We start from the raw sequence: 15,559 nt of genomic DNA, 5'->3' as shown, positions 1-15,559 counted from the left end.
ACTGGTGACCGACCCTTATTTCTGATACCTCACTCTCTAAATGTGGTGGTCATGGTCTTAAATATTATTTTAAAATGCTTGAAATGTTGAAAGGCAAATTGTTTTCACGATTGCCTATCAAAAGCAACTGATTTAAAAAAAAAAAAAATACAGCTGCTCCTGGAGGTTTAAGTCGAAATTTGGTTATGTCTCACTTTGCCAAGAAGAGAATGTTTGGATATGTCTCATTTTGGAGAAAAAATGAAATTTGTCATCAAAAAAAACTGTGAATATTAAAGCCAATATTTTTTTGTAGTATGGTGTTTAGTTACTTTTTAGCATCTCTTTCCATCCCCCAATAGTTAGAAACATAAATTGAGTTTATTGTTTTCACTTCAATACCAAGCCCTTTTCTCAAAATGAAAAAAACGGATATGTCTCATTTTGAAAACAAACTCTTCATTTGTACCTATGGGAAAAAACAAGTCACTCAAAAAAAAAGTATTTCCCTCAGAACTTTTAATCACCTTTTTTTTCCTACCTTCGTATTTATCAGTTATGCCATAATTTGCCTGGTCAAGTAAAACCATTGATAATCTCCATCATTATATTGTCAAATCAAAAAAATGTCAACAAAAAAGCAAGTAAAAAAAAAAGCTGTAAAATAAAATAGGATGAATATATTTATATAATTTGTATCAAACTTTGGAATGAAATCAAAGAGGTGATAAGTGATCAAAGAGGTCCCACTCACTATTATGATAATCTAATCATTGCTTTTTTTTTTTTTTTGCATGAATAGAATGTCAAAAACAACAATGAATAATAATAAATAAGAAAAGTGATCGGATTGGTCCATGAGGTAAAATGTGAACTAAAACAATGAAGTCAATTATCAACAGGGTGTAATGTCATTCTTAAAAATCACACACATACACAGACCTGCCACGCAAATATAACCCTCACAAAGTCACTTGATGGATGCTTTATACGTACAATAATTACCCCCCAAAATACAGAAAGTGGATCAATCACGCACCCTGTTCCGGTTGATGGACGCCAATCAAAAAATCATCAACTCAGACACTAGTAACCAACGTTAACCGCAGAAGCTAGTAAAAAGCTGTAGTGCTAACAGGCACTAGCACTAACCAAAATCTCACCACAGTGCATCTTTTAAGAGCCTAATCGTTAGTAGTTAGCAACGAAGCATAGCACGAGTAGACTGCTTAAAGAAAAAAGAAAAAGAGCACTTTTGTTCATGTGGGTTTTGCTTTGTTGTCAGAAATGAGCACAAGGCTAACTAATTTAGGTATGAGTGCAAACAAAGCAATTGCAATTTCAGAAGCGGTCCATTTGTTTGGCAGCTATTTTGTACGCTTGTCCGCAATACTGACAGGCACCAACACATCAGTTGTTAGCATTTTAGCATATATTTTTTTTTTTTCTTGTCTGTGAAATTTGCGATGGTTCGTCAGCATTCCGGAATTCCTTGTTCTCTCTTTGATTGTCACTCCTTGGATTTCTGCAGCAAGTCGGCAGTGAAGAGGGATTTTTTTTTTTTTTCACAGGTGTAACGATGTGTAGAGAAAGTGAAGGGAGGGAAAGAGAGGACACCTCCCAGAGGCTGTGCAACTACCCCCCTCAAAAAGGAAGGCCCAATGTGGGTTCAGTCTTGTCCTGTCCAATCAGGCCCCAGGGGGGCTCAATATTTGTTCAAATCCAGTCCTGGCCCGGACTGGCTTCTTTGTTGTGTGGTTGTCATTTTTTAAGTTTTGTTTTTCCTCCTAAAAGAGGGCTTTGGATCCCTGGTTCTCAAACTCTGACCAGGCGTCATTCAACTCCATGAAGATCATCTTAGCGTAGTGCTCGTAAGGCTTACCAGTCGCCTGCAGGGGACGCAGAAGAGCAGAGAAAAACCAGGAGGCATGAGACAAAAACATCAATGGAGGAGTGGTCGGCATCTTTTACAAAATTTTTTACCAACATCAAGGCTGCTCTTAATTTGTAAAGCGGTACCTCTGAAGAGAAGCCTACCATAAAACGCGAACAACTGCCCCCATTATTTAGTCTGTTTAGCGTTGTGCTATCTGAGTGACCCAACTACAGTATAACCTCAATTTAACCTCGACCCCCCCCCCCTTTTTTTTCTCTCCAACAGTATTTATTTCATCAAATCCATAACTGAAATTTTCATCACTCTCTAAATAGACTGCAATATTGAGCAACAGCCCAGCCAGATGAAGATGCCGCTTGTATCCGGAATATTGTTCTTTTGGTCATGACCCACAGTTCGTGAACATAAGTGAGGGTAGGAACATAGCCCCTTCTTTAGCACAACAGAGCAATATAAAGTCCACATCACTGCAGACACTGCACCGATCTGTTTGTCGATCTTGCGTTCCAATCTTCCCCCACTCTTGAACAAGACCCCAAGATACTTGAAGCCTCCCACTTGGGGCAGGATCTCATCCCCGATCTCGAGAGGGCACGCCACATTTTTACAACTGGTCCCAGATTTGAGGTGCTGATTCTCATCCCAGCTGCTTCACACTCAACTGCAAACAACTTGAGAGAAAGTTGGAGATAACTGCTTGATGAAGCCAACAGAACAACATCATCTCCAAGAAGCAGAGACGTAAATAAGAAAAGACACGTAATACTGGGGCCACCAAAACGGACCCCGTCTAGACCTTGGCTGCTCCTAGAAATTCTGTTAAAAACAGATATAGTGACAAAGAGTAGTCTTGGCGGAGTCCAACTCTTACCAGAATAGAGTCAAACTTACTATTGGAAATGCGGACCAAACTCTGACACCGGTCATACAAGGACATTAGAGTCCCTTAGTAGTTTCAGGTTTTTTTTTTGGGGACGTAGCTGACGCTTCCGCATAACTCCGATTATGGTTTCATATGCACAAAAGAAAAAAAGGGACCTCTTGTAACTTGAATATCAAGGTACCACTAGACAATGTCTAGCAGTGCTATATGGAATATGACCCAAGCGCACCTTATCTGGATGGACCACCAGGACGGCCTTCCTGTAGAACTTTTTCACCTGGTCGGGTGTCACCAGGTCAGCCATGCCCACCGGCCTCCAGCGGGTCTCACCCTCCCATAGCACTGTGTGCAGTGTAGACAACAGTGCACGGATGTTCCTCTCCTTGCCCTCAATCCAGTCCAAGATCTAAGGAGAGGGAGCAGAGAATGTCACGTGCATTGGAAAAGTGGCCAGAAAATAACTACAAACTTGAGAATGGCAAGCTAATACCAAGAGATTTAAATTAATACCTACTGAATTTCCACAAATAAGGCACACTTGAAAGTCTTCTCCAAAGTTTTCTCCAAAATGGAGAAGGTGCCTTGTAATGCGGGGCGCCTTATATGTGCACCGACGTCCAAAACTGGGAGCATTTCCTGACGACACGCTACTTATATAAAGTGGATGTGTGAGAGAACAGTATGCGAACTGTGGAAGTGGGGGAGGACGCTAAATGCAGTCCCGCCCCCAAAAGGTATATCATTTGTGCTAAACAAAATTGCTTTGGCTAAGGACCCCAAAAATGGCACCAATGAAGAGACACACTTACGAAGCACAGGCTAAACTGCAAGCTATCAGTTACGCTGAGAAACATGGAAATCAAACAGCATTCAAGATGAACGAATCCGTCGTGCTAAAGTTGAGGAAGCAAGAAAATGAGTTTTGCCAAGTCAACAAGATGAAGCTGAGTTTCCACGGACACAAGGTGAGGTGCCCTGAGTTGGAAGAGCAACTCCAGCAATGGATTAATGATCAGAGAACAAAGAACCACTCTGATCTTGGGCGGCCACTTCAACAGCTGGAAATCCTTCCAAAAAAGAGAATTTTGATATCAACTTGGAGGGTACGTATAATACATGGGTGTGTATTATATAGGAGAAATGACTGTAATAATTAATTTACAAATATCCAAATAAATTCCCACTGAGCGACACTGACTCACCTCATAATGAGTTCAATCAATTCCAGAACTGTCATCTTTTCTCATGACACACACTTTCTACTACCTACCACGTAACATAATCTGTTTATACCATACACATACAGTATTCAAGGGTGAAGTGCCTAAACTTGCCGACTTCCAACATGTTGCCATTTATCTCCTTAATAATTGACATGACAAACACATTCATCGTTTCATGCGTATCTTCCACTCAAACGTGGTGATGATCTAAAATGCAAAAAATTACAACAACTCCGCCATGGACAGGGATCTGTTGGTTATTACATTGGTTACAAACCTGAACCGGTGGGATGAGTTAGACCCTCTTCCACACCTACTCACTAAAAAAACGTACCTGACAAACACATCCACTTGGGGAAGTAAACAGTTGGATTGTGGATGATGAATACCATTGTGCAATGCAGTGAAAGTAACCTCGTGCGCTGACAGGAGAATGCGACCGCACCACAGTTTGCCAATTAGGTCACAAACCTGCAGTTTCAGGGGATCCATTTCTTTTGTGATCTCCTCTCGTCTCATTTCAGCAATGGTCCTTGGCCCTTTTCTATCTGTCTTGGAGGAAAAGCCCTGAGTGGACAGCAGGTCCCCAAAGTCATCCTCCTTTACTTTGGGCTTGGGGCCTATGTCACGACAACATATGGCACAGCACAAAAACATTTTCAGATAACATTCGTTGCACAAATGAAGGACGTGACGGACGGGAATTACCGAATCCAGGAGCCCGAACACCTCTCTCCTCACGCCCTCCGATGACACTTGGAAAGTTAAGGTTGTAGTTGGGCTTGTTGACTTGGGGGCCAGCTTGCTGGGAGGCTGCTGATGCTTTGGATGCAGACCCTGATCCAGACTGCCAGGGCTTGTTCTGGGGGGCTCTGCTAGGCTGCCAGGATGACGAAGAGGAAGAAGACGATGACGACGGTGTTGCTTTGGTAGGCCTAGAGAAGTTACTGTTACTGGAACCTGGAACAAACAGGTTTGATCACTTTAGGTTTCATGACCAAATACAGATCCTGGAATCGTATTACAAGATATCTGAATTTAAGTGATGCGGGCACGGTAAAATTTAAGGGGACATGTTAATACTTACTTGGTGAATTGGAGCCCAGGTTCCCTAAGTCGGCGAAGGGATCGAAGGTCTGAGACTTGGCCTTGGATATGGAGGACATGCTAGAAGCTATGAGCAGATAAATACAGCAACATTTAATAAACAAAACATGATCTATTATATTTAAGTACCGTATTTTCCGCACTATAAGGTGCAACTAAAAGCCTTTACTTATCTCAAAAGCCGACAGTGCGCCTTTTAATCTGGTGCGCTTTATATGTGGATCATTATGGAGCCTTTAGCGCAGCTCCATCAAATGGATGCATAACGTAACCCCAGTCTCGACTGTATCATCTATTCTATGCGCCTTATAATGCGGTGCGCCTCACACATGAAAAAAGTTTTAAAATAGGCCATTCATTGAAGGTGTGCCTTATAATGCGTTGCGCCTTATAAGTGCAGAAAATACAAGTACATAATCACATTGTTACCTGTACTGTTGAAGGTGGGCCTTCTGGCAGTGGAGCTCATGCCCGTAGATGTGCTCGCCGCCCAGCTGTCCCACCCTCCCAGAAGGTCTGGGTGACTGGCTGATGATGACATCTTGGGAGAGTTGTTCACTAATTTATCTGATATAAAGTCCAAATATTAACAGCAGGCTGAAATCAGAACAATAACGTACAATGTATGGTGGACTCACTGAGATTTAAGAGGCTAGCATTGGAAGTTGGAGCGGCTCTGCTCGGTGCCGAGCTGTCGGAACCTATCAAGTCCCCGAAGAGGTCTGGGCCAGAGGCCTGCTGTGATGAACCCACACTTGAGGCCACACTAGAACTGGACCCCATTCCGAACGGGTCAAACGGGTCGCCCACGGCTGCAGAACAAAGAACATGGTGCCGTTTATACCCATGTCAAGCATCATCTAAAATTGGGCATTTTACCAACACTTCCAAGTTAAATATTCCTTGAAAGTCACATGGAATGAGATGTCAGCATAGTGATAAAAAAAATTAACTCGGAAATCGTCTCGTCAAATCAAGAATCAGAACTCAACTACTCAAGACTGTCTACTCCCTTTCCTAAACCGCCAATTCCACTTCCATGTATTAGCATGAGTTACCGTAATGTGTATAATGCGCAAAATTTCCCCAAAATATTTTCAAAAAGTCAATAGAGTGCATCATATTTAAGTATAGATTACAAATAAAAAAATCATATTCTATAGCCATATACAGGTACATGGGTGGTAAAAAGGTATACATTTACATTTCAATATGCTATTCGATGTATTATGTTACACATTTACACGTATTACGGTAATGCACGCTGCCAATGTGAGATTCCTGACCTGCTCGCGGGGATTGGCCATTTAATCGATATTTGATCAATATTTGTTGCGACTGCACCAAACATCAGAAACGGCTGTCTCTGAGTTTGTTTTAACTTAAGACAAAAAATGTCGACTACAAGGGGTAGTTATGCAGCCCCTATTAAAAGAAAAGTGGCATCACTCCTGCCGAAGAACACATATACATACATACACACACTAGCCAAACCTTGACAGGTGGACCGTGAAAAATGCTTACTCGAAACCGGTCCGCGGTGCAAAAAATGTTGGGGACCACTTATCTAAACCATTTAGTGACCTACAGATCTGCAGCACAACTTCAAAAACTATTCTAAAGTTGACTGGAAGCCAGTGTAAGGACGATCATGTGCCAATGCTGCAGGTGTATTGACAGCGCTACATCAAAGCCAATTCAGAAGTCAAATTTCCCTGGTGTTGCACAATTCAACCAAAACTTTCTGGAGAAATATACTTTTAAAATGACATAAAATGGGACTTTGAATAACCATGGATGAACATTTAATTCAGCAATCAATTTTTTTTGAAGTTGCACAACTGAGAAATCAATCTAAATCATCTGAAAAAAAAAGTCAATAAGACATGGAACTTACGTTTGGAGGTGCCAAAGAACAAGTCCTCCTCAGCTGCCATGTGTCCAGCTGGTGACACAAACAGGTCGTTGAGGAGGTCACTGTGGCTGGACGAGGCCTTCAGGCCTGCTGAGGACATTGACGGAGGGAATTCGGGTTCAGAGTTCAAACCTAACAGGTCGGCTGTGTCATTGGCTGGAAACTCCTCAGAGGGGGTTGGAGCCTGAGGACAGAAAGGTGAAGTGAAAATGTAGTCTGCCACATCAGCTTCTCATGCTAGCCGCTGACTAGCCATATACTTTTGCACTTGAGAACAAAATATAGTGTGATCGTGTTTTAAAACCAGGGGTGCACAGTGCAACCAAAGGAGTACCAAAGGTGGTGGCTGTTACCAATCTAATGGACCAGGGTTGGCCAATCGGCAGTTCTTGAGCCGCATGCAGCTGTTTGCCTCCTTTCGTGCGGCTGTTGTGAAGGCGCGAAAGCATATTTAAGTTCTGTTAATGCCCACGCACGTGCTTTGCTTGCGTTTTTCATGGTATTTGCGTGCACGCTTATCTTCAGTTTATTACGGTTGTTACAGGTATTGTGACAACAACCTCAGTGTGTGTGTGTGTGTGTCGCTGTGTGAGTGAGACAGGACTGCTCAGCAGGAGGGTGAGAAGGGAAAAAAAAAAAAAAACGCATGGAAACTGTGGAAATGTGTTTTTACTGTTAACTCTGAGCAGGACGACCTTGGCGTCTACCCAGCGTCACGTGAACACAGCAGGAAACGTTAGCATAGTATTTTTGCAAAACTGGCTTTCACATTGAATGGAAATAGCAGTTGGATGGTGATTTTTGGATAAAATAATTTGTCCATTTCGCTCTCAAAATGCCAGGGAAACATGCACAATTTAACGAAAATATGTGGATGAGCACAAGACTTTTTTACCAGAGCCGGAGTGCTGGTTTTAAAATTTTTTGGGGGGTGAGCGCAACTGCCAGCCATTTTGCCTTTTGTTTCAGACGTCTATCTCATTTCACAGCTTCAAATCTTCACTTGAGCTCACTCCATGCTAATATCGACCTGGAATTTCAAAAGGGACAAAATTGTGTATCTCGCTGCGCGGTCAAAGGATAGACACTAGTGAGGATATATTGTATTGAAAATGGATGGACGGAGGAACAATATGATGTTCATTTCCAAACTTAGACCAATTTTATGTAAACAAAGTGCTTTGACACCGATCTAATGGGACTGGTCTGGAGTGTGAAGTGGTAAACTGCTACGTTAGCTCCTCCCTAGAAAACACCCTATTGCGTGTACCTGGAAGTCGGCTTCAAAGAGCGGTTCGCTCGTGTCCCGCGACAGAGGCTCTCCGCTGGGGGCCGAGTAAGAGTAGGACTCTTCTTCTGACTGGTCACTCAGGTCTTCTTGGTCATTCGTAGATCCCCCCATTTGCTTCCCCGTGGCCTCCTGAGACCCGCCAATATCTTAATGCAAAAAAAAAGACAAGCGCGTTTTTTCAATTCATGTACTCCGTTCCTGATAAGACGAAGTCGGGTTCCAAAGTGGTCTTCGCTAAATTTCCACTGGGATTTAAAATGAGGAATGTTTGAAATATTCCAAATTGGAAACTTTCAATGGAAATCAATGAGTTAATTGGGAATTAACAGACATCCAATCAAAATACATTGGTCTGCTTGCCGATTTATGAGGGAATTATGATGCATTAATTACTTAACTTTTGTTTTCGCCTATCTTGAGCACCGGCATGTTCGAAGCTTGTCCTTACCTTATATTATGGCTCGCAACACAAACCAAAAAAACTGACCAAGGAACTGCTGAGATGTTGAAAAAATAAGAAAATTGTCTTGTATGTGAAGGTTCTAATGTACTTGTATAACATTTGGTTGTTTTAGGCAGAATTATGCTAAAATTCTTAGTCCTGCACCGAGTTGTCGATCAACTCCTTTCACACTGTGGATGTTTAATGATCAATACGTAGGTATAGAAGAGGGTCTCTCCCAGTTTGTTTTTAAACAACTGTAAAGAAAAAATACCGTATTTTTACGACCATAAGGTGCAAAATATTAAAAAGCACAGTCTCAGTTGCGGGTAGAATTTCAGTATTCAGCACAAATATATGGCTCACAGTATTAGGCGCAGGAGTGGCGGCGCTCATGAGACAGTGAAGCACAACAGTACATTTATTTTTGTAAGTAGAAGAACAAGCTTATACAGCAGTGGAAGCAAGTCACCAATCAACAAGCCATCCTAACCATTGTGTCCCACCAAACCAGAATAATTACACCATGGCAAACAGATGAGCACAACCAGCAGACAACAAGACAAACAAAATGGTGAGCAAAGAAATGATTGACACAAAACATGCACTTCAAACACTGTTTACATACGTTTAGCGCCACAAAACATCTAGCTATATAACGACACTAGCTTAAACATACAGTAGCAGGCATGCACCTATTTAAAAGGGCGCTGGGAGCAAAACTGAGGTTGGTTGTACTTTATTAAACTATTTTCCTCTGCAACTATACAAGATAGCTATATAGTGAAACTATCTTAAAACATATGATAGCATGCACGCTATTTAACTGTACTACTGTAATTTGCTTATCGAGCTAACTGGTCTACGGCCATCAACATGGGTCTGCACTACATCCTTGAAAATCTCGACAGTGAGGGAACCTATGCGAGGATCCTGTTCGTGGACCTCTGCTGTGCGTATATCACCATCATCCCTGAACTCCGATCCAGCTCAGCATCTTTCCTGCCATCTCCCAGTGGATCTACAACTTCCTGACGGGCAGGACACAGCAGGTGAGGGTGGGGGACACCACCTCATCCACACAGACTATCAGGACCGGGACACAAGATTGTGTCCTCTCCCGTCTGCACTTCTTGCTCTACACAAACGACTGTACCTGTCAAACTTGTCAAACTCACAGATGACACCACACTCAAGGTGCGTTCGAGCAAGCTGGCCTCCTATTTACGGTCCCTCTTTTGCTTTCTCCATGGCAATTGCTGTGTGCAAGTATCAAAGAACGCTGTTTTGTGATCACTGTATTAGTCATAGGGACGAAACGTATCACACGCGCTAAAATACAGCCTTTGTCCTGAATAATGGTCGCCACAGAGGACCGATTGAAGCCTCACTCTTTACAGATGTTCGTTGATGTCTCGCTTTTCATGATCTTGAGCTTTGTTTCCATAGCTGGACTAGCATTGAGAAAATACACAGCTTTCTTCTTTGGGTCCAAAATGTGTAAAAAGGACGGCGAAAAAGGGAAAGATTATCCCGGCGCACAAACACAGACAAGCATTACGCATTAGCTCGACAAATTGGCGAATGAGGGATGGGTGTCGTAAAGTCAAAATGTCGTATGTCGAGTGCATTGTAACTCGAGGAATTGCTGTACACTGGAAGTCGGACAAGTTTAGGCAACTGACTCTTGAACAGTGTATGTAGAACAAATAGTGTTGTGGTGGACAGTAGAACGTGTGTGTTCAGAATTCTTCAGTGCTTACATTGTCACGAAATACAATATTCGGTGGGTCGTGAAAGACCTGTCAAAATGCTCTAAATGGGCTGGCAATAAGGGGAGCAGTAAATATGTTTAAAGCCTTGCTGATACTGAAACTTTTTTTTTTTTTTTTTAAAGAAAAACTGCCATTGAAAGTTTCCAACTTAAAAAAAAATATTTCTGTAACCCCAAGGATGTTAAATGAACTCATACCTTCCCAAGCCAACGTCTGGAAGAAGTTATTGGCGTTCGTGTCACTGCTCATGGGAGATTCCATTTCTGTGGTGGTAACGTTTTCCGGCTTTTCCTCAGGCTGCTGTTGTAAACTGGAGTCATAGAATGCTGAGGATCCGGGCTGACGAGGCAGTTCCGGTTTACCTGGAGATCATGAAATGTAAATGAAAACTTCACTGCTCTGAAAACATGTTACTACCACCACTCACCAAACTTGCTGAGAATCTCCTGCTGCTCATTGCGAGATGAGAAGAGGATTTTGGGGTTCAGGCCCTTGGTTTGGAAGTCTTCCCATGGTGGGGTCTTGGCACTAGGTCGGTCCCGGGGCTCTACTTCGATATCCAGGTTGACGTGGAAAAGGTCTGGATATTTCTCTTGGATGTCGCAGGCATCCAGGTCGTACCTGACGAAAGGAACGGAATCGCAATGAGAGCACTGGTTCTTAAACTTTTTGGGTTTATGCACCCCTTTCCCAAAGATCACCCCCCACCCTCTGGCTTCCCTCCCGTACAAGAATACATTTTATGAGGATAGTTATTTTTTCAAATTGGAATCTTTACAAAAACACATTTATTTTGTCAGGATTAAAAAGTTGCGGGTGGCACGGTGGATCAGATGGAAAAGCGTTGGCCCCAGACTTCTGAGGTCCCGCCTTCAATCCCGGACCTGCCTGTGTGGGGTTTGCCTGTTCTCACCGTGCCTGCGTGGGTTTTCTCCGGGCACTCCGGTTTCCTCCCACATCCCAATAATATGCAACATTATTTGGACACTCTAAATTGCCTCTTGGTGTGATTGTGAGTGCGGCTGTCTGTCTCGATGTGCCCTGCGATCAGCTAGCAACCAGTTCAGGGTGTACCCTGCCTCTTGCCCGTTGACCGCTGGGATAGGCCCAAGCATCTCCGCGACCCTTGCGAGGATAAACGGTTAAGAAAATGGATGGATAGATAGATAGATAAAAAGTTGCAATATGACAAAGACAAGACTCTACAATAACCTTCACGGGGCAACACAGATTTGCATCTTACGAAGCAATTTCTTCGTTGTCCGGGCGCTGTGATTGTGATCACTGCCATGCTGATAAAGCCAGCCTCCTTTCATCTTCAATGCCTTTGCTGATGGAAGGTTTTCGTTCAAAATCCCATGACATATGACCTCATTTATTCTTTCCTTTACACTGATCAGTCATCCTGGACACTTTACAGAAAAACAGCCCCAAAGCATGATGTTTCCACCACCATGTCTCAGAGTAGGTATGGTGTTCTTTGGATTCAACCCAGCATTGTTTCTCTTCCAAAAGTGTGAAGGTGAGTTTTTAACCAAAAATTTCGCTTTTGGTTTCATTTGACAATATGGCATTCTCCCAACCCTCTTCGTGATCATCCAAATGTTCTGGGCCTGGACATGTACAGTCTTAAACTTGGGGACGATACATCTGGCACTGCAAGATTTGAGCCCCTGGCGGTGTGGTGTGTTCCTTACCATAGTCTGTTAGTTTGGTCCCAGGTTTCTGTTGGTCATTTACTCGGTCCCCCTGTGTAGTTCTGGGATTTTTTTCCTCACTGTTCTTTTAATCATTTTGACCCCACAGGTTGAGCCCCAGATTGAGGGAGATTCTCAGTGGTCTTTTATGTTTTCCCTTTTGCAATAAATGCTCCAAAGCTAATTTCTTCACACCAAGCTGCTTACCTATAGCAGATTGTGTCTCTACAGCCTGGTGCAATTTTGTTTTTGGTATCCTTTACCAGCTCTTTAGTCTTGACCGAAGAAGAGTTTGCCTGAGGTTCTGGACATGTGTCTTTTAAATTAATGAGTTCCAACACGTGGAGTGGAGGATAGTGGAGCACCTTATAAGAAAAAGTTACAGGTCTGTGAGAGAAATCTTGTTTGTTTTTAGTTGCCCAAATGCTCATTTCCCTCCATAATTTGCACAAATATTAAAAAAAAAATAATAAAAAATAAAAAAAAATAAAAAAGTGATTTGGGGGATTTTTTCCCCTTATTTTGTCTCTAATAGATACCTATATTGAAAAACACAGGCCTCTCAAATCTTTTTAAAAGGGAGATCTTACACAATTAGTGGGTGACTAAAAACATTTTTGCCCCATTGTGTTTTGCAAATATTATATGTTGAGTCACTGTCGATGTTTACTTCATACGAAAGCCGTGTATACTATGATCATGCTGTACCTCCTTCAACTAACCAACCAACCAAAATGCTCCAAATTGAGCAAATTATCTGCTGGTGGGACCAACTGCAGAAGCAAAAGCATTCTCCAACATTTAATACCTACTTGGCAAACTTCACAGTGGTGGCATTTCTGGGGACAAAACCTGTGTGGAACTGGATCTGAAACATTTTCATGGAGGCCATCTGAAAGAGCAAAAGGAGTGAAGTGAATGCATTATTGACTCCAAAAAGGAAGAAACTCAGCCCCCGCTGAACGGAGTTCCACCAAGAGACAAGAACTTTGATCGGCATATCTATCTTGAGTAATTGCACAAAATGTTTTACCAAACTATCTGTGAAGAGACATAGGAAGTCTGCATTTTAAAGCCCATTAATTCTCAATGCTTGTACACACGTTAACTATTCTTGCAGATTTTGTAAGAAAATAAGAATCAATTATCTTACAAAAATACTAAGCAGGGGAATTAATTTATACCTTAGCCTGCAGACGTCCTCCCAGTGTGGACCTGGCATGGTAAATTACCACCAACACATCTCCTTGCACAGTCACATTCAAGGGAATCTCTGCTCTTCCGTCCTCAATTTTAAAATCCCTACAAATGAAAAACAAGCGATATATACAAAGTGGGACAAACTCAGGTATCTAGTAGTCCTATATTACACACCTTACAATTACATTTAACCGTTTAATCTCCTAAATAATTGCAGTCTGCTGTCAACAGCAACATTGCTCAAAACATTCCACAACAGTGACAAATACAGCACCAAAACAACCCCCATCAACATGAATTTCTTACGAACACAGCTGGCAAGATGAACTTTTAAATTGTAGTCGTATTAAGCAAAGGTCAGGCTTCCAAAATAGGATTTCAAGAAAAGATTAAAGCTTCAAATATGGTTTTGAAAGTTGGTTAAACATATTTCATATAATCAATATCAGACCTGCCAATCTGTACAAATTCCCTTCCAAAACAATTTGTCTAAATTTTCACATTCTTAAAATTTTGTCAAGAACATTTATGTGAGATCGTCAATTGTTATTAATTATCCCTTCAATATTTGTCATTTTGGTTTTATTTCATCATCCTTATCATGGTGGACAGATTTGTAGCCTGAATCAAAGTACCAACGTTCCCTCACCAAAATGTGTGTCCGTGGATTGGTTCATCTTTGCCAAATCTGTTTTCAACTAAATTGAAAAACAATGCAAGTCTAATAGAAAAGTATTTTCAGATCTCAAATGTCAAAATTAAAACTCAGCACTCTATTTTGCCATCAAATAACATTGGTAATAGACTGAACTGGATAGTTTATTTATGGACAATAGCTCTGGTTTCTGTTATGTGCACTATACCTCTATGCATAGAAGTAAATGCAAGAAAAAGAAATGTAATTACATCTACCATAATATTTATAATACCTACAGTGCCGTGAGATAGTATTTAACCCGCTCCTGATATCTGGTTGTTTTTTTTTTTTTTTTTGCACATCTATCACACACAATTTTAATATTGCTCAGAGACAACCCAAGGAAATATCTAATGCAGTTTTCAAAAGAGCCTTTGTATGCTTTGCTGATTCTCCCATGAGCGCCATTTTTGGCCAGTGTCTTTTGTATGGGATAGTCACGAACACTGATTTTTAACTGCGGCCAGTGAGCCCTTTAGTTGTTCATATGATGTTCAAGGTTCTTTTGTGACGTCTTGGATGAGTCGTTGTCACACTCTTGGAATAAGCCACTGTTCCACGTTTTCTCCATTTATGGATAATGGGTCTGACAGTGATTTGCTGGAGCCCCAAAGCCTTGGAAATGGCTTTGTAACCTTTTCCAGAATCATCTTTCCCCAAATTTGTGGTTACTTACAGTGACTTTACGATTTAACAATGGGAAGGGGCAATTACTTTTTCACAGAAGGTCTGAAAGGTTTGGATTTATTTATTGTGTTCTTTTTGTGCCTTAATAAATTGAATTATCATTTTTAAACTGCATATTGTATTTCCTTGGGTTGTCTCAGTGAAATTAAAATTGGTTTGATGATTTGAAACCTGTGTGTGTGGTTGATAAGAAAAAAAAATGCAGGAGGGGGGCAAATACATTTTCACAGGACTATTTATATTTCTTTTATACACAATTACTTCTGAAATGTTGCAAATTCCCACATTGTGGGACTAATGAAGGTTATCTTTACTTACGGATTCTTTATACTAGTGTGTACGGCAACAAAGCTGACATCACTGCGTGTCTCCTGCACATAGTTTTCCTTCATTCTCGCGTGCAACCCACGGGCTTAGTTTTGAAAATGTACTGGGGTTCCTTCTCCAACTCCAACGACGGTTCTCTATGGCTAGTATTGGCTCGGATGTCACAGGGTTGGTTTTCCTCAGCACATTGTGATCATTTCCAGTTGCGTTTTTGCTTTTCTTTCCATAACAAGGAACAAAACAACAACAATAGCGACCGTGGAAGCGTGCCTGCTTGAACAAATTAACCTAAATGACAAGTTGGTAGGTCTAATTTTGCTTTCTCGCGGTGCTGCAACTTTTTCCCCCCCTTTTTTTCCCTAAACTGCACAGGGCAGGTTACGCACAAACTATAGAGAGATGCTAAGCGTGGGAATGCGTTGGTTATTGCTTAAAATAT

The 15,559-nt window shown here is 41.7% G+C and overlaps 1 protein-coding gene across 1 annotated transcript in view; it reads right to left on the bottom strand.

Moving 5' to 3' along the window:
• Positions 1 to 867: 867 nt before the first annotated feature.
• Positions 868 to 15,559, bottom strand: part of gak (cyclin G associated kinase) — a 45,968-nt gene continuing 31,276 nt past the window's right edge. Inside the window, exons 17-29 of the mRNA XM_061816948.1 lie at positions 13,394 to 13,511; positions 13,022 to 13,101; positions 10,940 to 11,133; positions 10,710 to 10,874; positions 8,275 to 8,441; positions 6,987 to 7,188; positions 5,728 to 5,901; positions 5,519 to 5,656; positions 5,070 to 5,156; positions 4,691 to 4,942; positions 4,454 to 4,602; positions 2,989 to 3,165; positions 868 to 1,868 (exon numbers count right to left, since the gene is read on the bottom strand). Of these exons, the coding sequence (XP_061672932.1) occupies positions 1,767 to 1,868; positions 2,989 to 3,165; positions 4,454 to 4,602; positions 4,691 to 4,942; positions 5,070 to 5,156; positions 5,519 to 5,656; positions 5,728 to 5,901; positions 6,987 to 7,188; positions 8,275 to 8,441; positions 10,710 to 10,874; positions 10,940 to 11,133; positions 13,022 to 13,101; positions 13,394 to 13,511 (2,005 nt within the window). The 3' untranslated portion in view covers positions 868 to 1,766. The remainder of the gene's footprint in view (positions 1,869 to 2,988; positions 3,166 to 4,453; positions 4,603 to 4,690; positions 4,943 to 5,069; positions 5,157 to 5,518; positions 5,657 to 5,727; positions 5,902 to 6,986; positions 7,189 to 8,274; positions 8,442 to 10,709; positions 10,875 to 10,939; positions 11,134 to 13,021; positions 13,102 to 13,393; positions 13,512 to 15,559) is intronic.

The sequence above is a fragment of the Syngnathoides biaculeatus genome, chromosome 4 (assembly GCF_019802595.1).
Source record: "Syngnathoides biaculeatus isolate LvHL_M chromosome 4, ASM1980259v1, whole genome shotgun sequence".
Lineage (NCBI taxonomy): Eukaryota > Metazoa > Chordata > Actinopteri > Syngnathiformes > Syngnathidae > Syngnathoides > Syngnathoides biaculeatus.
This window is presented reverse-complemented; position numbering and strand designations above follow the sequence as displayed.